The sequence below is a fragment of the Vipera berus genome (genome assembly GCF_964194415.1).
Source record: "Vipera berus genome assembly, chromosome: 2".
NCBI lineage: Eukaryota > Metazoa > Chordata > Lepidosauria > Squamata > Viperidae > Vipera > Vipera berus.
Genome location: NC_138203.1, coordinates 59,421,839 through 59,444,328, shown reverse-complemented (window position 1 = coordinate 59,444,328; position 22,490 = coordinate 59,421,839). Strand labels below are relative to the sequence as shown.

The following is a 22,490-nucleotide window of genomic DNA, read 5'->3' as shown; positions in this document are numbered from 1 at the left end:
TCTCCAAGAGGTGGCCATCTTTCTTTGAATTTAGGACCATATTTGCCCTGAATGGCAAACCAGGGACCAATTTAAGATATAGCATGGATGAGGAAGGAAGAAAAAATAAATTAATATTTGATTACGATAAAACATAGTTAAGATTATTATTCTTTGGTAGTAAATATAACTAAATGATTCATCTTTAAAAAGAAGCTTCAGCTTAGATTTGTTGAGAATATGATGAGGAGGCACTCCTTTTTGTTTTTTAATCCCTTTTATATCCTGCCCTTCTCCGAAGACTCAGGGCGGCTTACAATCTAAGCGCAAATCAATGTGCTTAGCAATAGCCTTCATTCTATGTATATGCCTGCTTATTAGGGCTTTTGGTCCCCCCCAAGCGGCATTATTACAAAGTCAGCTTAATTGTCCCCAACAATCTGGGTCCTCATTTTACCTACCTCAGAAGGATGGAAGGCTGAGTCAACCTTGAGCCTGGTGGGATGTGAACCTGCACTAATTGCAGGCAGCTGGTGTTACTTAAGGAGGCATTAGCCCACTGCTCCACCAAGGCTCCTTGATGTCTACTGTGCACAGAAAAGGATTTATTGAGGAATGAGAGTGTTTTTGTTTTTGAAATTTTCCCAATTCCAAGGTTCACTTAAAATTTCCTGGTGGATCCATCCTCATATTCACAAATTCTGTGGTTTGCTACAACTAGAGCGGGATGTACGGTTTATCTGTTTTAAGGGGCATAGTTAGGTAAGAACATTTTTTTCTTACTTCTTCCCATTGCTGGTAAAAAAAATATTTGCACTAGCTCCAGACTTGTATAGTCTCAGTGGTTTTATTTATGTGTCTCGGGAACAATCAGATTTTGGAACTAGTGTGTGGATGTTACCATTCTACTTTCTTCCTGAAGCTGAATATTACAGAGAAAATATCCACATCTATTTACATCAGTTGAATTTGTATCAGTCCACTTCTGGCATAAAGTTATGGACCTCCCTGTCTGTGCCAAGTATGCTCTTTGGTTGTCCTCCATGTAGCACTTGATTGTTCCCCAACACAAATATTCCTAATCAATCTGTACTAAATTAATTGTATTTGTTTTAACTTTTCACAATTTATGGATTATAACTGTAATTCATTTGAGGACCTTATAAATAAGAAATTTTTTCAGATTATAGAACATCATTAATATTATTTGCTATTTGGTAGAAATAAATATAAAGAAAGTTAGGAACTATAGAAATAGTGTTTTTGTCAAAAACTGTTTCCTCTCCCAGGTATCCTTTTTTCTAGTAATTTCCATGCCATGCCATCTCTGGACTGAACTATTTGCAAGTAGAGCTGAAGGGTGATGAGCTTTTGCCCATGCATTGAGCAGTTCTTCCGGCTACAAGAGGGAAGATTACTTTTTTACACATTACTTAGGAGGGTAAGGAATCAGTGAGAATAAAAACAAGATATAGCAGAAGGGGGAAAAATACAATCTAGGAAAGTCATTTTTCTAATGCCTAAATAAAATTAAATTAAGTCTGCCAAATATGTGTGTATGGATGTGTGTACACACCCACATGCATCTTTCATAATTCTGCACATAACACTAGTGTTTATCTTTCAATGAGTAATTACCATATCCTTTCATTGCAATAGCAATGCTAGCAAAAGTCTTTTTTAATGGAAATATTATTGTTTCTGATCTGCAAGTTAGATACCATTGTGCCTTTGGAACATTTTTTTGTTCTCATTAATGGCTAATTTATGAAAAGATAACTTCTTGAAAGTACTTTTACTGCAAACAGCTGCTTGATTCAAGTACATTTCTTTCAAAATTGCTATTAATAAGACAGTTCCACCAATTTTCCCATGGCTTAGGGGGCATGAAATCTGGTACAGTCAGAAGAAGATATCTGCAGGACTGCTCCAGAATAAGGATCCTTTCACATGACCACACACTTGCCTTTCAGTTTTTCTCTTCTTTTCTGCTGCTTGCTTTTCTTGCCATCAATTTGTAAACTCACAGTCCGACGTTTCTCCAAATTCAGCAGCTCTTGGAACAACTCCTTGACATTGTGGTTCATTTTAGCTGAGGTCTCCATGAAGGCACACTTCCATTTTTTGGCCGTGGCTTCTCCATCAGCGGTTTGTACCTCTCGGTTGTGGTCCTCATCATTCTTGTTTCCCACCAGCATGATTGGAAAGCTCTCCGTATCCCCTTTGATCTGACATATCTGTTCATAAATGGGCTTGAGTTCCTCCAAAGACTGACGGCTGGTGACTGAATAGACCAAAATAAATGCGTGTCCTTTGGAAATAGACAAGCGTTGCATGGCAGGAAATTGATGACTCCCTGTTGTGTCAGTAATCTGCAAAGTGCATATGCTCTTATCGCAGCTGATCACCTGCCGGTAAGTGTCTTCAATTGTAGGGATGTAACTATCTCTGAAGGTGCCTTTAACAAATCTCAGGACCAGTGAACTTTTGCCAACTCCTCCTGCTCCAAACACCACCACCCTGTAATCATTACTTTGCTCTGGCATGTTTTCTGATTTTCTTTTTCAATGAGGAAAGAAAGTCTGCAGTGATAAAAAAAAATACATATATACAAAAAGTTACTAATAATCTATTTTTAAATAGTTCAGCAAAAATCTCAGAATGAAATATATCAGAACAATTTGCAAAGTCATGAAACTTCATCGTCAGAGGGTCTCTTTCATCTGACCTGGAATCTGCAATACAGATCAGATCAGTGAATTAATAGTAATGATTGATTCACTGAAATCATTTTGAGTACTTGATTTCAGGATGCTAAGCAGAAATGTTTATTATCAGAGTCACGTAAAAAGCTATATAACTATGATGATGAAAGAGTTTATGGATCTGCCAGCCTTGATCCATTGCTGTGATATTTCTATGGCTACTTATTTTCTTGGTTTTTGAATTAGACAAACTTTATTAGGAGATCCAAAGATTGGAAGATGCTTTGGATTTTGCCTTGCTAAGAGGAGATTGCAAGATAAGACTTTCCTTAATAGCCCCGTCATAGAATTTTTTCTCTCTCCCAAAAGCAAGAAGAGGCTTCTTCACTTTGGTTATACCAGTGCAAAAGCTTCTCCTGAATTTGCAAATGATAGAAGAGATAAGGGGCTTGTGGAGGCTTGAAAGTGCACCTAAATCAAATGCATTAAAGTGATGCAAAGTGCTTCATTGACACAAATTACATTGTCTCTTTGTCTTGACAAAGAAAATAATGGCACTGCCTTGAACAGCTAAGCATTCATTATTCTTACTACTGTTTTAATTTCAAATGTATTTTAATAAATGCAGGTAAATTAAACATGGTTCAACATAGTTGCTGAAAGTCAAGCGTGTTTAGTTTAAAATTAGGCTTGGAATTATGAAGTTCACTGGCCTACTTTAGGGAAATTTTCTTTATGGGTAACTAAAGATTTCAGAAGATTTCAAGAACTTTCCATTAAGATTTTTTTGAAAATTTCTCCTCAAATTGGGGGAAGTGTGAATTTCTTGATCTTGTTTTTGAAGTGAAATTGGTGCTTCTGGCATCCTACATAAATCTGTTTCATTTCTGATACGCAGAATGTGCAGCCCTCTGACGTTCTTAAAATGTTCAGTCCCTTTTGTTTCTTTTCCCCCATATGTTTCCATATAAAACTCCATGTTGAGAAACCATTGCAATCATGTGGATTCATGTGCATTAATGAAACTTTGACAAGATGGTGCTCTGCTAACCATAAAGCTACATGTGATTATCAGCAAAATATCACATTAAAAGAAAATGAATGGCTAAATTATACATACAATTTTCAGAGTTTACACATGCATGGTCACATTATTGCTAATACAAGAAGGAGGTCTATCAAGGGAAAGAGGAAGTTGAAGAAATTGAATGCTGCACATGCTGCAAAAATTCCCAACCTGTTACTAAGCAGACTAAAAATCAGAATAAATGTATTCTTTTCTTGCTGCTTATTATAAGCAGTTTTGTCACATTTGCAGTTTTTCCTACTATCTTTATGTTAGCAATAGTAATATTAACAGTTATTAGTCAAGTTTGGCTATGTATTGATAACATGAGAGCCTACACAGTTCAGTCCATGTGCAATAAATCTTCCCACAGAGAAATTGCTTTCCTTCTGAATGAACTTTATTTTTTTAATTATTTTAATCTGGAGACAATTTTGTATATACTGTTTTGGTTATGCATTAATTTTTTATAAATATGTTATACATATTAATAAATAAAATAGTCAAAATTGCTTATCATGCTAAGCCAAAATGGTTAAGATGAAAAAATCCTAAATATGTCCACTTTATACTTCTTTGAGATGTATGGGTACAAAATTCCCATATCATGCAACCACAAGAAATCAATTTGTTTCAGCCATGAAATGCATTTAGTGAAGAGACAATGCTATCTTATAGTATCCTTTATGTGAATGCACCCACAATGTTATTTCAACATTCTAAATGTGTAGGCATCTTAAATTGCAATTCGTTGTCTTCAACATCTGATATTGAAGAGGTGCTCTTACTGTTTTGGGGTTTTTTATTATTGTTGAAAGCCACCTGGGTTTTTGTTTCATAAGATAGACAGTCATATAGATCGAATGAAGGAATGAATGAATGAACGAACGAACTTCTTGGAAATTTAAGTTGTGCTTCTAGATTTTACAAAATGCCAATAAGATTTCAATGCCCTGTTTACAAATATAACAAAACCTAGGGAGCCGTTGCACATCTGTACATGTCTCAGTCACCCATCTTGAGATTAAGAGGCTTAGCTTGCAAGTGCATACTTACCTGAGATTAAACTCCACCAAACTGGAGTCTATTTTTGAGTAGACAAAATAGGTTTGTGTCATCAGAAACCAATCAAAGGATAGCTTTTGTGCTGAGAATATGCGAAATCTCGCTCGTGGATCTGTTCCATTTTTACTATCCTACAGAACTGCTTTTTAAGCAGAATACTAATCAGAAGAATTAATGATTTCAAAAAAGGTTTCCTGAATCAATTTAGTTTATGAGACTAGCCAAGTCATACTAAATTTAGCTAAGAAGCAAAAATGTCAGATTTAATGAAATATAATTAGAATTCTTCAGAGTTTTTTTTCCTGAGCAAACAAATATTGTAACACTGCAGGTTCTTTAATAAGATCCCCATAGTGCAATTCTTTTTGTCCTTCAGTGCTGTCCCACAAAGATTAGAACAGACTGAATTGCCTCTCTATTATCAAAGAAAGGTTATGATAGTTTGCACACAGCACGCCTTCAACTCCATGGGGATAAAATTAGATGCTAGCAGCAATAGCTAGCAGCAATATTCCCTGGAAAAGAAATGGAGATAGAATGGGGTGGCTATAAATTTGCCCTTCCATTCTTCCTGGAGCTCCAGAATTCTATTACCTGAAAACCTGCATGGAAAATTGAATTCCAGGTGGAGCAAATGACTGGAGAAATAGAGAAATGTTAGAAAAGAGAATCAGAAGGTTAAATCCCTGTTTCTACCTTGTCCCCACTACCAGCCAAATAGAGAAAAATGGATTATTCATCACTTCATTTCCAACTAATCTTACCTGTTTAAATGTGCTCTGAATTAAACAGCCAATATTCTAGATACAGGAATATTATTTACATTAGCTAACAACTGATACCGAAGAGAATTCTGACTGCACAGGTTTCCTCATGAGACGGGATCACGCGATGCCAAGGAATCAGTCCCTAGAATTGCAAGCCAAACTCTTGTTCATTTTCAAGGGTAGAGGATGCCTTCAGACCAATTTAGATTGTTTCTAAAGGGCAGGGCTTTTTTCTCATAGAACGCTCAGAACGGAGTTCCGGCACCTTTTTTGGATGGAACCTTGTAGGGTAGGCAAGGAAGGTTGTATGACATGTGTGAGTCCCGGCACCTTTTTCTTTTACAAAAAAAGCACTGCTAAAGGGGTTGGACAAAGTCAAGGAAACTTGAGATGTAAATAGTTCTTTATGTTGATAGCAGTTATTACCTCTACAATCTGAGTCAACATATCTTAAATATCAACTGCTAGGAAATAACAGTTGAAGAGACATATTAGCCTCTTATAGATGAATGCCTTTGGTTATCCTGAATGCCTTTGGCTATCCATTTGCAGATTATCTTAGTCTGGTGTTCTCCAGATTGTAACTCCAAGAATTCTGACAGGTGAAATTCAAAGCATTGTAGTCCAATAATCGGGAAACTACTAAATCAAAAAAGTTGCTTTAGAGTCAAAATGAGTTTTCATCGTGTTTTTATATAGGAGCATCTATAGTGACTTTTCTGGCTTCCCAACACTGAGTACAACAAAACAATAAACAATCCCAAACTTTTTAAACATGCATTACATACATAGTACATATGTGAAAAGGGGGCACAGTTTCAAACAGTTAGTCACACTTGCTATTTTCAAGCTAGCGAATGTTTTGTCACTCTTGTCTCAATAAACATGTGGTGGACATGTCTATCACTGATTGGCCACTAGGCTATTTTTCCAATTTCACCAAATGATACTAAGTTATTCATTTCGCTCTTTTGAAAATAATTAAAATGATCTTTGGATTTCACTGAGCTCAGTTTAATTATAAAAGAAAAAAACATTTACATCAGCTATTTAAAAAGCCATTTTGAAATAACATACATTGCTCAAGGATGTGTGATGCCTTAGGCTGCTATCCGATATACATTTATTGGGGTGCGTTCCCCAATAGGGGATAATATAGAATTGTGCTGTTGGTAAATATGTAATTACAAGAAAACAAAGTTTTGAAAATTCAATATCAAAGAAAGCCTGGACAGTATTGTCAATCAATGTTGACCATACTAGAATGGAGGGATTAAAAATGCATTGAAATAGAATAAAAAGGAAGCAGAGGCCAGCAAATCATTTCTGTGTTGCTTTTAGTCCATTCCAGACGTGTGGACAATCTCGAAATATATTAATAGCATTGGGTATAAGAATGCCAAATTATCATGCAAATGTCTTCCTTCATCATGAAAAACACCCTCAGGGAGTGACTGAAATCACTGCAATTTATTTATTCATTCATTCTTTCAAATTACATAGCTGCCCATCTCACAAAAAAAGTCACCCTGGGCATCATACAATAAAACTACAAAATAGAGTTCACAATTTCCTTGTAAATCAGGAAATAGTATTGTACTAACAGAAACACCTTTCTGTAAATGTATATTCATGCATGAAAAGAAAAGGGACTTTAATGCAGAAATACATAATACTTAACGCAGTATGAGGCTTATGTGTGCTGTGAAAAAAAGTAACAAATGAAGAATTTATCTTCTGATCACACCTAAAAAAAGGAAACTAGTATAGGAGAGATGTTTGTAATTTTAAAAAACGTTACCTAAATAGTAAGCTTAGAGAAAATGGCACGTTGGTTTAATCTTTGATCCAATATTAAAGTAGGGGCATAGGAAATGTGAGGTGGGGGGGGGCAGAATATTTTTATAGAGAGATCAATTTGTCTCTAGAAAATAATATCAAAATATGCCAAACACAGAAGTTGCTCGTAGTTGGAAAGTTATGGTATCCAGCACTACTAATATTGGCAATCCTCTGTTATATAAACTTAATGGAAACAAAGAAGACCAGCAAACTCTAATCGGAAGCATGGATCTACTAGCTCTAGCAAAGGAATTTGCAGCAGGCAGGACAAATTGTATGCAGCCAATGCTACTACAGTAGTACAGTATGAAGAAGTATATCTTATGGTTGAACAAACAGGAAAACATTTCTGAGCATGGAAAATATAATAACATGGCTAAACAATTATAAAGAATTTCTATTCATAAGTCAAAGAACATGCAACTGCGAAGGTAATTTCTACATAGATTAATCAAGTAGACACAAAAAGATATAAAAATGAAAACAGAATCTCCATAGCTTATAAAATGGATACTGGTGTGCAATTGCTCTCTAATTGCTGAAACTGGGTATGACAGATTGATGTCTAAGCTAGGTCTGTATTCAGTACCCAAATACCTAAAGTTATATGCCAAGGAACTTTGCTACTTTGCAAAAGGGTCATTTAGCGCTGGAGCTCTGCAAATGACAGGACACAAATTACATAAAGAATGTTGTACAGCATCTGTTTTGCAGAAACCTGCCATAATTGCTGACTGCCAGACTAATTCAGACTACTGAATATCCAAGGGAATGGCGTAGAAAAGGGCCAATCTTGAACCATCGCATGCGCCAAATTTGGGGTATTCGTATATTATATGATGGTCTAAGAATGGTTTCCAATTTAAGTTGAATTCTGTATCAGCTTCACTTTTAAGGTGCAATATCTAACCTCTACAGTATGCTGGTTTTTGAATATATATTTGAGGTTAAAATTAAGTAATGAGTTTAGGAGAAAATATTTTCATTTCATTTATTTAATTTATTTAATTTCATGTAGACATACGCTGGATCATGGAGAAAGCTAGGGAGTTCCAGAAAAACATCTACTTCTGCTTCATTGACTATGCTAAAGCCTTTGATTGTGTGGATCATAACAAACTGTGGCAAGTTCTTAAAGAGATGGGAGTACCAGACCATCTTATTTGTCTCTTGAGAAACCTATATGCGGGTCAAGAAGCAACAGTGAGAACTGGACACGGAACCACTGATTGGTTCAAAATTGGGAAAGGAGTCCGGCAAGGCTGTATACTGTCGCCCTGCCTATTTAACTTATATGCAGAGCACATCATGAGAAAGGCAGGGCTAGATGAATCAAAAGTTGGAATTAAGATTGCCGGAAGAAATATCAACAACCTAAGATACGCAGATGATACCACTCTAATGGCAGAAAGTGAAGAAGAACTAAAGAGCCTCTTGTTGCAGGTGAAGAAGGAGAGTGCAAAACTTGGGTTGAAACTTAACATTAAGAAAACCAAGATCATGGCATCTGGCCCTCTCAATTCCTGGCAAATAGATGGGGAAGAAATGGAGGTAGTGACAGATTTTATTTTCCTGGGCTCCAAGATCACTGCAGATGGGGACTGTAGCCAAGAAATTAAAAGACGCTTGCTCCTGGGGAGGAAAGCCATGGCAAATCTAGACAGCACACTAAAAAGCAGAGACATCACCCTGTCAACAAAAGTGCGTATAGTCAAGGCTATGGTCTTCCCAGTTGCAACGTATGGCAGTGAAAGTTGGACCATAAGAAAGGCTGAGCGCCAAAGAATTGAGGCCTTTGAACTGTGGTGCTGGAGAAGACTCCTGCGAGTCCCTTGGACCGCAAGGCGATCAAACCGGTCAGTCCTAGAGGAGATCAATCCTGACTGCTCTTTAGAAGGCCAGATCCTGAAGCTAAAACTCAAGTACTTTGGCCACCTAATGAGAAGGAAGGACTCACTGGAGAAGAGCCTAATGCTGGGAAAGATCGAGGGCAATAGAAGAAGGGGACGACAGAGAATGAGGTGGCTGGATGGAGTCACTGAAGCAGTAGGCGTGAGCTTAAATGGACTCCAGAAGATGGTAGAGGACAGGAAGGCCTGGAGGAATGTTGTCCATAGGGTCGCGATGGGTCGGACACGACTTCGCAGCTAACAACAACAACAACAAGAAGACCTTGGTAGATCATGTTGACTTTTGTTAAACTTTAAAATGTTATTGTTCTCCCAAGCCTTGAGGGTGATGGTGATCAAGTTCCGCAGGTAAAAAAATAAAAAAAAATTAAACAATAGAATTTTAGTAAATGCTAAATTTATTGTAATAATGTGACAGCTGTAACTTTGAAAATTTCTTTCATATGATTCCTAAAACCAATAGTTTGCACCCATTTATTATATTTACTCAGTTTATATCCTGTTCTCTCACTATAAAAGCTGAAATAATACCCAAAGGCAATGAGAAAGATGGTTGATTCATAACTTTAAACCTGCTGAATGCCTTCTTCCTGCGATTGTTCTGTACCCAGTCTCTGCTATCAAAAGTAATTGCCTCAATTTGCCTCATGGTAATGTAGAGGAGTACAGAGATGATGTTGATGAAAATATACAGCAGCTTTTCCAAAAACATCAATTTAGTCTGGAAAGATAGAAGTAGGCAAGGAAGAAACTCAAAACCGAACCATCTTCACTCTCTTTTGTATAAGGGGTGGTGGTGGTGGGAGAAAAATTCTGTTTAGCTTTCAAAATTATGTTACTATTGCATATATCAATCAAGCAGAGTTCCTATGTTTCTTGGGCGTCCACTTCCTGACTAATCTGGTTTGGTGAAAAGTATGGCTTTCCCTAGAGTGTCTTATGCAAATTTGCTAGGTGAATTTCTATTTTTATTAAATAATAGTTGATATAATTTAACTATTTAATAAAAATGGCTGCAATAATTTAATAATAAAGTTAAAATAATTAGCTAATAATAATTTCTACTTTTTATTCTAGTACTGATCATGCAATGCCACTTAAAGTCTAGTCTAGTGGCATCGGTACTCATAAATTGATATAAATATGGACCATCTTCTTATGGTCTTTTCACTGCATCTACCAGAGAAAAATATAAAAACATATGAAGAGTACCACTGAGGCCAGTGGCATTATCTAACCAAGCATTTTGTCATTTACATGATCAACCAAATAGATCTGGGGAAATTCACAAGCCAGACATGAAAGCAATACCTCTACAGTATCTAGTCACTTGAATTTTTTTTAATTGAACTTTAAAGAAAATAGAATAAAACAATATAATATAAGTGAATAAATCATGGAATGAAAAATGTCCTGGAGAATATACCCTTCTAACAGGATACTAATTAATTCTAAATAGTTAGGTATATTTTATATAACATTTAAAATGCTAATAATTACCACTAAATTAAAAATGAATATCAAGAATCATGTTTAACATAATAGAGATCACTGAATAACTTCAATAAAATCATAGGTCACAATAAAGTCAGTCTACATTACTAAGAGTCTAAATGTCCCTTCTGAAATTGGAATATATAGATAAACACAAATTTGAGGTGTGGTGGCAATTCATGCATTATATTAATAGTCTAAAAATGGCTTCCAATTTATAGTAAGTTGAAATTTGTGTCAGATTTACTTTTAAGGTACAAAGGTATTCTGAACATTGAAGTATACCCCCATAACTTGTTAGTTATTCTTCCATTGAAGGCCTGGATACCTTTCAGTAAAAAATAGATAGATATAGATAGATAGATAGATAGATAGATAGATAGATAGATAGATAGATAGATAGATAGATAGATAGATAGATAGATAGATAGATAGATAGACAGACAGACAGACAGACAGACAGACAGACAGACAGACAGACAGACAGATATAGATAGATAGACAACCTTTATTGTCATTTTTTTACTGTGGGTACAACGGCACCCTTGCAACATGGTATGTGGTACCTTTGCAGTAGTTATCACATCTAAGACTAATTCAGGATCTCATGAAGATTTGGTAAGGTTCAATAAGAATGTTATAGGTGGAAGGGGGAATTCAGCTTGTAAAATTTATCTTATTTTAACAAGGACTGTTTTCTAAAATTGCTACCAAAAATGAGTAATCCAACTTGCTCAATAAAATGTCACCAAATTACTTTGAACTTTAGATTGAAAGAAAATTGGAATAAGATGCTTTGATTGCTAAAATAACCATTAAAAAAACTGCTGGAAATGCAAAGCCACTAATAATTAAAGAATACCACCTTAGATTCTGAAGACTAGTAACCACTGATAGTCCATTCCTCTACAACATTTTCCAAACCCCTTTTAGAACCAGCTACGTTTATGGGTGCTAACACATTTCCTAGCACCAAAGCCCGTACTATATCTGTCACATAAGCAAATGCTTTTACTCTTTCTGAAAATCTCTAATTTCTAAAGGTTAATTTTTAGAAAAATTCAAAATGGATTTAATTCATTGATATATTTACTTGACAATAATTTCGCAATGGTTTATCAAACAATTTTAAAATTTTAAATTCTGTATTGAGCTTTGAATGTAATAAATATTTTAATAGTAAATAAACTGATGCTTTAAAGCAGAGCTTTGGGAATTTTGAAAAAAAAGAAAACGATTATTAAAATAAATCATTTTAAAATCGTAAATATTAAAATTATTTAAGGTCTGAATATGGGGTGATATTAGTGAAATATCAAAATATAATAGTTTTGCTTACAGGATTGACTGTAATGTCTACAATGGAAAAGATTGTATATTTTTAAAATAAAATCAGATGAGTTTTTTTAAAAAAATAACTGAAATTAGGATAATTTTCCAGTGACCACTAGAAATCTAATTAAGCAGGAAAAATAAAGAAATAATTATGTATTCTCATTACTATCCAATATTGATATTTAGTGTGAGCTGCAGAGCGTTAGAGGAAGGAACTTGATGCAAATTGGAAATTGATAAGCTTTTATCTTAGTTCCTTTTCTTTAGAAAACACTTATTTTAGAAAGAAGAAAGGATGCTAGCATTGTAGCAGCAACTAATCCACTCTCTTCCCACAACCTTAATGCAAAGTTTTTTTATATACATTTTTATTGCTTTTAAAAATAATAACAGAAAAAGAAAAAACAAAAGGTACCAAACACAAAATTATTTATACTGTATATTTTGGGGGTTTTTTTCTATTTTATTTTGCCACTTATTTTTTAAGTTTATGCATTTTTTTTCATTGCAACCTTAATGCAAAGTTTTTACCCTATTAGATAAAAAAAACAAGTAAAGCACACACTGACGGGCCTATTACAGTAAAGAAATAAAAAAAGAGTAAATAAATTTAGACAATGGTTTCTGGAATTTTTCCCCCCACATTTTGGAAATGCTTTATAATCCTTAGCTTCTCGCTTTGATCTAGATGTTCAGTGCAGCATAGATTGAAAAGATGAACTATCAATTTTTAAATTCAGATTGTAATAGCTATAGATATGATTACAAATTTAACTATTTGTCTCTTTTAACAAGCTAGACAGACAGACAGACAGTAGAGAAAGAGAGAGAACAATGACTAAATTTAGGTTAATTATCCAGTAGTTTTTATGGATTGTTTATAACAATCAGAACAGAAGCATCACAGCTGCCTGATTATCTCCATAGGAAACCATATGATAGTGCAAAGAAAAAACTAAATAGTAGCCTGAATCTTGAGAAATGAGCTGAGAACTGCAAGATGCATTATGGAGGTGGCTAAATTTGTGGTTTTAAAAGTTTGATCAATAAAGGACATAGACTTGCCTTACCAATACAGGTAGTCCTTGACTTACAACAGTTCATTTAGTGACTGTTCGAAGTTACAATGGCACTGAAAAAAGTGATTTATGACCGTTTTTCACACCTACGACCATTGCAGCAGCTCCGTGATCATGTGATCAATATTTGGCTGCTTGGCAACTGGCATGTATTTATGACAGTTGCAATGTCCCCAGGGGTCATATGATCACCTTGTGTAACCCTCTGACAAGCAAAGTCAATGGGGAAGCCACATTCGGTCAACAGCCCCATTACTAACTTAACAACCGAAGTGATTCATTTAACAACTAGAGCAAGAAACTTCACAAAATGAGGCAAAATCCACTTAACAAATGTCTCACTTAGCAACAGAAATTTTGGGCTAAATTGTGGTCATAAGAGGAAGACTAACTGTAGTTGCTTTTTCCCACTGGAGGTATTCTGCTAACATCTGGCACAGTTTATTAAGCACGCAACACTCATTTCTTTCAATGGCGCTCCCACAAGTCAGCCAATATACTTTGGGCCCTCAGAGGCTTTTGGGCTACAATTCTCCTCCATGCTGGTTAGGTTAGATTAGGATTTGTAGTCCAATGTGTGTGGTACAAATATTGTAATCTCCCTAAACAATTTTTTCAGATTACTCATTATTACAAAGAATTTGGGGCTATTGTTGTTGTTTAACAAAATACTCCTCTAATGAAATTCTTCCAATTTAAAGATGTTTCATTTTATACTGCCCAGACTAATATTACACATTTTTAAAAATGAGAGATATTGATGACAGTAATATTTCACAACACTAAAAGAGAGCTTCAGAATCAGCAGGTTCAAAGAGGAATAAACTATTTAAATAACTATAGAGTTTCTTGAAAAAAATATAGAAGGTTTGGTCATAGAGTAGCACATCCATACTAGGTATTTCTTGCAGGCAATACTCTATGGCCATATTGTTTTAATAACCTAGTGTAGAGTTAAAAAATCTTATACAAGATTAAGACAAAAGATGCCAGCATGGGTAAATTCAAATGCTTCTGTGTATGCATTTCTTCATTTGTTGGCTAGGATTAAAATTGAACATTTGTGCATCACTATTGAGCTGTAATCCTTGCTTAAAAATGATTGTATATAGTAAAATGAAAGCTAATTTAGGTTATGCCTAAATTAATATTATTCTGTGACATAGAAATACAATTGAATACAGTGAAGCTTTTTCCTGAATATAGAGTTATAGATTTGTGTAAATAGTGAAAAAAATATCCAGAATTCATATCAATATCAGCCAACACTCAATTTTTTGTCAAAACAACAAAGTTTATTACTCAAACTTTTAAAAAGTATGATTATATGGAACAGAAATATAAATGCCTATAAAGATATGCACTTGTATTAAAAACATGCAATGTTAGAAACTAAAGTAAAGATATTATGATTCTTAACATATTCTTCTATGAAAGGGCAAAAATAATGTGGAACAAAATAATCATAAAATGCTGATTTTCCATATCTCCTTGATTAAAAATAACTTAAGGAAAATGATTATCTGGGTTAAGTCATAGCTTGGCTTATAAATAAAAAAGGCATCTCTAAAGATTACTTGCTGTAAACATACTAGAGATTTGTTTTTTGGTTTGTTTAAAATAATATTCTGGTATCTCCTTCTTTCAGTCTGAATAAATTCAGACACATTTGCTAAGGCATGTAAGACAAAATTCCTGAACCTGTCTACTAAATATTCTGAACATTTTGAAAGATGCTGAGCTACATAAAGTTCCCTCTTGCAAAGCATCTTTTTGCCTTTCAAAATCTATGTATATGAATGATGTCTCCCCACATCCTTCCTCCCTTCCTTTTAAAAAAAATCTCTTTTTTTTAAAAAAAAACAAACCCTGTTTCTAATGCTTGAACACAACCAAACATACATTGCACATTTATTTCCTTAGATAAATATTGGTAACATTCAGTGAGCATCATTTAGTGTTCCACAGAGAACAGAGATTTGCAAAATGGTTAAATTTAAAGCAACAACAACATAGAAACTTACCTGAGGGAAATAAGTCTGACCTATACCATTCAGTTTTTGTCTGTCATAGTAGTAGAGAGATTTGGGAGAGGGAGAGGGAGAGGGAGAGGGAGAGGGGGAGAGAGAGAGAGAGAGAGAGAGAGAGAGAGAGAGAGAGAGAGAGAGAGAGAGAGAGAGAGAGAGAGAGAGTCTTTTGCTATGTCAGATAGCTGGCTGATTTTCTTCCATCCAGCTCCCTTTCCCTCTTTTATGACCGATCAGCAACTGTTCTGGGGGGCTTTTTGCATCACTTATGGGGCTCATGGGCTTACCTTCTGCCTTCCTATTTGGATGCTGGGGATGGTGGTTAATGCTAGCGCTAGGGAGTAACAAGCTCCCTCCAGTTACACTCCTTCTTCCTCTCGGTGGTGAACCAGCTGTAGCTTTAGCTGCTGCTTCAGCGGCTATTAGTACCTCAATGGCGACAGCAGATCTCATCTAAGCTTTTAACTGCCACCTACTGAATAAATAGGGGATGCACATCTTTTGCAAGGAGCTGCATTTTCCCTTTATATATTTATTTAGTGGCTGATTTCTGGTGTCTCCTTTCTGCCATGCAGGGAATCTTCCAGAACTTAGAAATATTATTCCATGAACTGCTCCAATTGTGCCTGCAAAGTAGCTTTCTTCTTCCAGCCTCAAAGCTCAATTAGAAGAAACCAGGATCTAGCACAATAGAATTTCAGCATCACAAAACCTATAAAGTTGGCTAGGTTCACCATAGGGTGTACCCTTGTGGTAATTTCCAGATGGAGGTGCAGATCCAGTCACAGACTAAGTTCATCCTCTAGCAATTTTAGGATACTCTTGGTGGGGAAATTCTATTGTTCTAAATCCTGATTTCTTCCAGTTGAGCTGTGAAATGTTTGTTCAACAGCAGCTACCCATTTGCAAGCAGAGAAACTGCTTTGTTTCATTATAATGGATTGTGTGGGACATTTGAGGCAGTCACTAGAGAAGCAATTCTCAATATAGCAACTTGAAGACATCTGGACTTCAACTCCCAGAATTCCCCAGCCACTACTGCTAATAATGCATAATTGGATTTAAGAAGGATTTAGAATAATACAGTAAAAGCAGATCAGCACCATTACAATTATCACAAGACTTCTGAGTATTCTTTTTTGTAGAGGAAAAAGGGTTGGGCTTTTTTCTCAATATGAACTGAGATGGACAGGACAAGACATTTTTGTTACTAAGTAGATAAGGATTGATTGATTGATTGAGATCTCTCAGCATGCATCTCTCAGGAAGGAACTATTATTATTTAGTTCTTTACCAGCACTACAGAATCTCAAATACTGTATATCCCTCTAATGTCCTGATATCCTAAAAGAGTCAAAAGAGCCTGATCTCACCTTGTGGGCTATAGAAAGGTTGCCAGAAAATGCCCTGTGGTCAGTTTGGGGCTGAAGGAATTTTGATGTCAAAACTCATTTTCTACACTTTAGACTAACTGGTTTTTTTTAAAAAAAAAGCAAGAAAAAAGGATGCACATAAGAACAACGAAGCAATAACAACACTGCCATTGCTATTATAAATTAGCAATAATGAATGCTCAGCTTTGAAAGATGTTGAGTGTAGATGCTGCATTTGGACCTGGCAATCCATTTTCTCAATCCTAGAAAAATTGGATCTTTGCTTGTTACTCTCAAGAATGTCCCTATTTTGGTTATAACTTTGTTGGTATTCAGAATACATGAAAACTGTGCAAATGAATGTGGTACAGAGAGGTAGTGTAAAATGAAATGAAATGAAACGAACCTTTATTGTCAAAGTACAACTATGTGTACATTGAGATTAGCTGAGCCTCCCTTTGTGCTCCCACCCCCCAACACACAGTGACAACAAACCTTCCATCTTACTACAGCATGTGAACCAACTACACCACACACCAGCCTCCCAAGTCAATTCTGCATAAAATTCACAAAAGTTATTTTTCATTCAAAAGCCTAACAGCCCATGGATAAAAGCTGTTTTTCAGCCTGTTGGTGTGGCTGGCTATACTCCTATATCTCCTACCCAATGGTAGGAGAGTAAAGAGATACCGTCCAGGGCACAGGTCTGCACCCCACGGCTCCGGAGACGCATGCGGCTCTTTCAGCCGTCTCCTGCGGCTCCCAGTCCTCTGCCATGTGCAGTCCAAAAAAAAAAGTGGGACTAAAAAAGTGTTTTGTATGTTCTAAGTTTGAAGTAAAAATAACTTTTTCAAAAATTTGATGTAATCTCAGGAAACTTTGCAAAACCTCTACTGTATAAGACTGCTTTCTGCCTTGTATATTGGTACATATGCACCCAAATGTAACTGCATTTCAATATTAAGTATTTTTTGAAGTGCAGTTAATTAAATTGAAATATACAAATAAATGGATCACTTTGGTGAATGGCCTCTGCAGAATCAGAATAGGTTTAGTACTTTGACCTCCCATACCATTTAATACCATAAATGGCATATTTGTATATTTGTGGACTGTCTCTGAGGATTGGGAATGGGGATTCTGCATTCCAATGGTTCTCCTCCTTCTTCCAGGATCACTTCCATTTTGTATTATAGATGGAAAGAGACTTCCAAAGACTTCGACATTTTCCCCACTCCTAAATTAAAGATAAGATAACCTTTATTGTCTTTTTTTTCTGTGGGCACACTGGCACACATTAAAAATGAAATTCTGTTGCCTGCTCTCAAATGTGTACACATACATAACACATATATAGACATGCTATATACAACATATGTATAGACCTACATCCTTACATATAAATACATATAAATATTAATCACTGTCCATCTTGAATACAGAGTGGAAAAGGGAAGCTTGAGAGTTCACAAGGTTAATATTGTATGGAACAAAACTGTGACTGAATCTGGATGTTCTGCTTCGGATACCATGAAGCCTCCTTCCCAGAAGGTAACAAGGAAAACAGGTTGTGAAGAGGATGTGTAGTGTCTCAGACAATCCTGCAGACCCTGCTCAAGCAATGCTTATATGCTATGTCCTGGATAGAAGGAAGTGAACTGCAATAATCTTTTCTGCCATCCTCACCACTTTCTGCACTGCCTTCTTGTCTGCAGCAGTGATGCTTCTAAACCAGACTGTAATGCAATATGACAGGATGCTCTCAATCATCCCTCTATAGAAAGGGGGATGATTGAGATGCAGAAAATGTGATGCAGAAAATGCAGGCGCTGCTGTGCCCGCTTCACCAGTGTCCCACTGTTGAGCAACCATGCAAACCTTATAGTTTGCATGGTCACTCAACAGCAAGACACTAGTGAAGCAGGCACTGCAGTGCCTGCATTTTGCATGGAATCCAATATCCTCTATAAATAGTACACATTACACATGGGAATACACATTACACACACGGTACACATGGAAGCCACAATGTTGGCATAGGATCACATTTTGTCAGTACACAAGTAATAGAATTAGAATTAGAATTCTTTATTGGCCAAGTGTGATTGGACACACAAGGAATTTCTCTCCAGTGCATAAGCTCTCAGTGTACACATAAGGAACAAGTGATAAATCATGATCTTAATCATCGCAAAATACATCCATCATAAATCATAAGTGATAGTCGTGAATACTTTATATTTTAACCTTGGGCCAGACAGGAGATGAAATAAAAGTCTGTCCCTGAGCCTGGAAACTGTAAGTTCAATCCAAATAAAACCAAGTGGTCTTGTTTTTGAGAACTTTTGGATCACAGAGATCTATCTTCAGTTCTCAGTGGGACTGCACTTCTCTAGAAAAAACTGGTAATAATTGGGGGTGCTCCTGGGATTTCAGTTCCTGCTCAATAAGGAGATGCTATTTATGGCAAGGATAGTCTTTGCAAAAATTTATTTTGTGTACCAACTGCATTCTTTCCTGGATCCAGAAGTTGTTCTTGCCTTCACTTCTGTTCTAGTTATGTCCTACTATGATGCAATCTCCTTTTCTTGATGGCCACTTAGAAGTCTGAAATACAGCTGCAAAAGCAATTTTGAATATTCCTCTCTTTGCCCAAATAATGTGGGCAACCTGCACTGGTTAGCAGGTCCCAGCTATAAGCCAACTTGCAGAAGATTAGAGAAGTGTCTTCTCTGTAACTGCATTTAATCTATAAAACAGCATCTCCCCAGAGGACTGTATGGCCCTGGCACTATTCAAAATGCTGTGAAAACTTTTATGAAGTCTGGGATGCTGTATAATGATCTACAGTATGCTATAGCAATTTATTCTGCATTGTTGTAATTGTTTTGTTGTTGTTGTTGTTGTTGATTATTCTTCCTAATGTATGCTTATCTATTACTATTTTTCTATAGTTATTCAATTTCTAACATGTGGACTGCCTGGTAGCAGAGGCTTATACAAATCGCTGATAAATAAATGCTGATCTGTGTAATAAAAAAGTACTGTCTTTACCTTTAGTTATGCATGCTCTAATAAAGCTCAAAGGTCTGCTTCTGTTTCTTTTAATAATGAAATAGAGTTAGATATCTAACTTCCCTCCTCCCTGTGCGCTCCCACAGAGAGGGCCTCCTCAGGGTGCCACCGATCAGAGAATGTTGATTGGTGGCCCCCAGGGGGAGGGCCTTCTCTGTGGGCGCCCCGGAGCTATGGAATCGGTTGCCGGTTGAGCTCCGGATGGCGCCCGACCTTTGCTCCTTCCGTCGCGATCTGAAGACATTCTTATTTGAACAAGCCGGCCTGGCCTGAAGGGGGATGGGTTGGGTTTTTATGGTCATTTTTAACACCTGTATTTACTGTTTTTAGTTGGGCATATGTTTAATTTTCTTTTAACTTTTGTATTTTTGTATTTTTTATATATCTGCCCTGTTCACCGCCCTGAGTCCTTCGGGAGAAGGGCGGTATATACATTTTAATAAATAAATAAATAAATAAATAAATAAATAAATAAATAAATATTTGGGGAGAATGGAGACATTTGAAATTTTATGAGTTTTTCCATAAAATGATGCTGTAGAGACTCACTTAAGAACAAAATATCTGCAAGGTTAAAAGCACAAACTAGTGATAATGGTCTTAGCCTGCCAAGATACTCTTTACAATCCTACCATGGGTATCCAGGATAAGAAATGTTGGAAACTAGAAATGACTCGTTTCATCGCACACATGATTTGAGTTGTGTACTTGTGCCAAACATCATAGTAGAATTACGTAACTTTTCAATGATATCATGATACACATCATCATCTTGGCGTCATCATGACTTGTTTTGCATACTGCTGCATCCCAGTTATCTTTCAGTCTAACCTAATTGGGATATTTACAAATAGAACACTCACCTAATGTTTTCCTTCATTTTCTAAGGCTGATTTCAGACAGCATGCATAACCGGGTTAATTAAAAACCTAACAGCCTCATTTGCACAATATACTAAACATTTATTTTAACTTTACTGAGTGTATTCATAATGTAGCATGTTAGGCAAACGGAACCTCTTTGGTTTATTTCTCATTCAATGTACTGTGTCAGCCTTGTGTTGGGTGAATTTATTAAATGAATATCAAGTGGATTATGTAAACAATATCTCAGAACGCTTGAGAGGGTCTGTATGGTTGGTTTGCAAAATGTCACTTCCTATTTATTCATTCTTTTAATTAAAAGAATCTAATGAAAACAGTAACAGGTGGGGCAGTGAAACTGGCAAGTCCCAAAAGAGCTGCCTACCGATGTTGTCACTGCCTATCCCTGAAGTCAATCTATGACCAATTGCTTCAGAAATGAGAATTTGCTTTCTCTTCTTCAAACATCTGTCCTTTTGTGAAAATAGAACCAAACAGGATTTCACGGTGTACACAAATATTCATTTTCCAAGATCAGTTCAGCACCGGTATAACTAACTAACTGTATTTCTGGCATAAGCTGACTCCTTGCTGACATCTAGACAAAGGATGAAAAATGCCCTCTGCAATGGAATCAAGAGCTAAGTTCATTTATTTGAGCATTACTTTAACATTTTGAGAGCATTCTAAAATGAGGCATGTAAGTGCATGCATAAATTAGCAAAACAAAACAAAAAGGCTGTCTTTCTGTTTATGGCAGGCCCCCCCTCAACCCCTGGTCCATGGACCAACACCGGGCTGCAAGATGGCAGAAACTGGGCTGCACAAACAAGCAAAGCCCCATCTATGGGATGCAGGCAGCATGTGGAACCACATCCTCTTCGGTCCATGGAATAACTTCTCTCCACAGAACCAGTTCCTGGTGCCCAAAACGTTGGGGGGCGCTGGTTTATGGTGCTTTAACTCAACAACCCAGCTATCAAATCCAACAGTTGAATTGGCTTACATAGGTTAAAAAATGGTTTATATACCTGCAATGCTACCAAAGTAGCATCTGTATTCAGGCCCCCAAGGAAAGCTATTGAAATACTAACTGCTTTATCAAATATAAGTGATGAAACCCACAAGTCCAAGAAACCCCTGCTTGAATATGATATGCAGAGATTGAAAAATTATTGACTTTGAATTCTCTCAGGCACAGCTGTTGCCAGATATTCCATGTGCATCATAAGTGAATTGCTTCCAATTTGAAAATATTGGCTTGGGCAGGATAGAAATGATTTTGCATAAGGGGATCATTTCTCCATAATTATCAGATACCCCTGGAGCCTATTAGCAATCTCAGGAAAGAGGCTCAGTAAAATAAAAGGACCAGCACAGGTACTCAGTTCCAATAATAATAAGAGCCATCTTGGCAGCCAACATTAATGCACATTTCTGGAATCAGGTTGGCTCAAATATATCTTTTTTTTTTAACTTTTTGTTTTTAAGAAGAACTGGGGGTTTGGGATTGCCATTTGATAATCACTCGGAACTATGAAATTACTTAGTGCTATTATGAATTGGACTTTTGGTTTTCCTCAAATGTTATTCTTTAGCACAAAATGTTAAATGAGATTTTGTGCACACTAAGCCTCTGACTAGCCAATTGGGCGCCTATTGTTTTGTAGATGCACATGCAGAGATTCTTCGGTCCTAATTCTTGGCTAACTCATGTTAAAAATGTTTTATTTGGCAGTTCTCTTTCCCATTTCAGCTAAAAATATTTTTTTAAAAATCTTTATCATGCCTACTTCATCTTACTCATTACAATGGGTAAAGTTTAGAATCCGACAGTGGCGGGAGGGAGGAAAGGAGAAAGGGAAGGAAGTGGAAGTAGTGAAGTTCTGGTCAGAGAATATGAAGTATGG

At 36.2% G+C, this 22,490-nt stretch overlaps 1 protein-coding gene across 1 annotated transcript; it reads right to left on the bottom strand.

Moving 5' to 3' along the window:
• Nucleotides 1-1,795: 1,795 nt before the first annotated feature.
• Nucleotides 1,796-15,649, bottom strand: DIRAS2 (DIRAS family GTPase 2). The gene is made up of 2 exons (XM_081321122.1): nt 15,557-15,649; nt 1,796-2,561 (listed from the first exon to the last, which is right to left on the bottom strand). The coding sequence occupies exon 2, from the start codon at nt 2,523-2,525 to the stop codon at nt 1,926-1,928; it is 600 nt and encodes a 199-aa protein (XP_081177248.1). The 5' UTR covers nt 2,526-2,561; nt 15,557-15,649; the 3' UTR covers nt 1,796-1,925.
• Between the last annotated feature and the right edge of the window lie 6,841 nt (nt 15,650-22,490).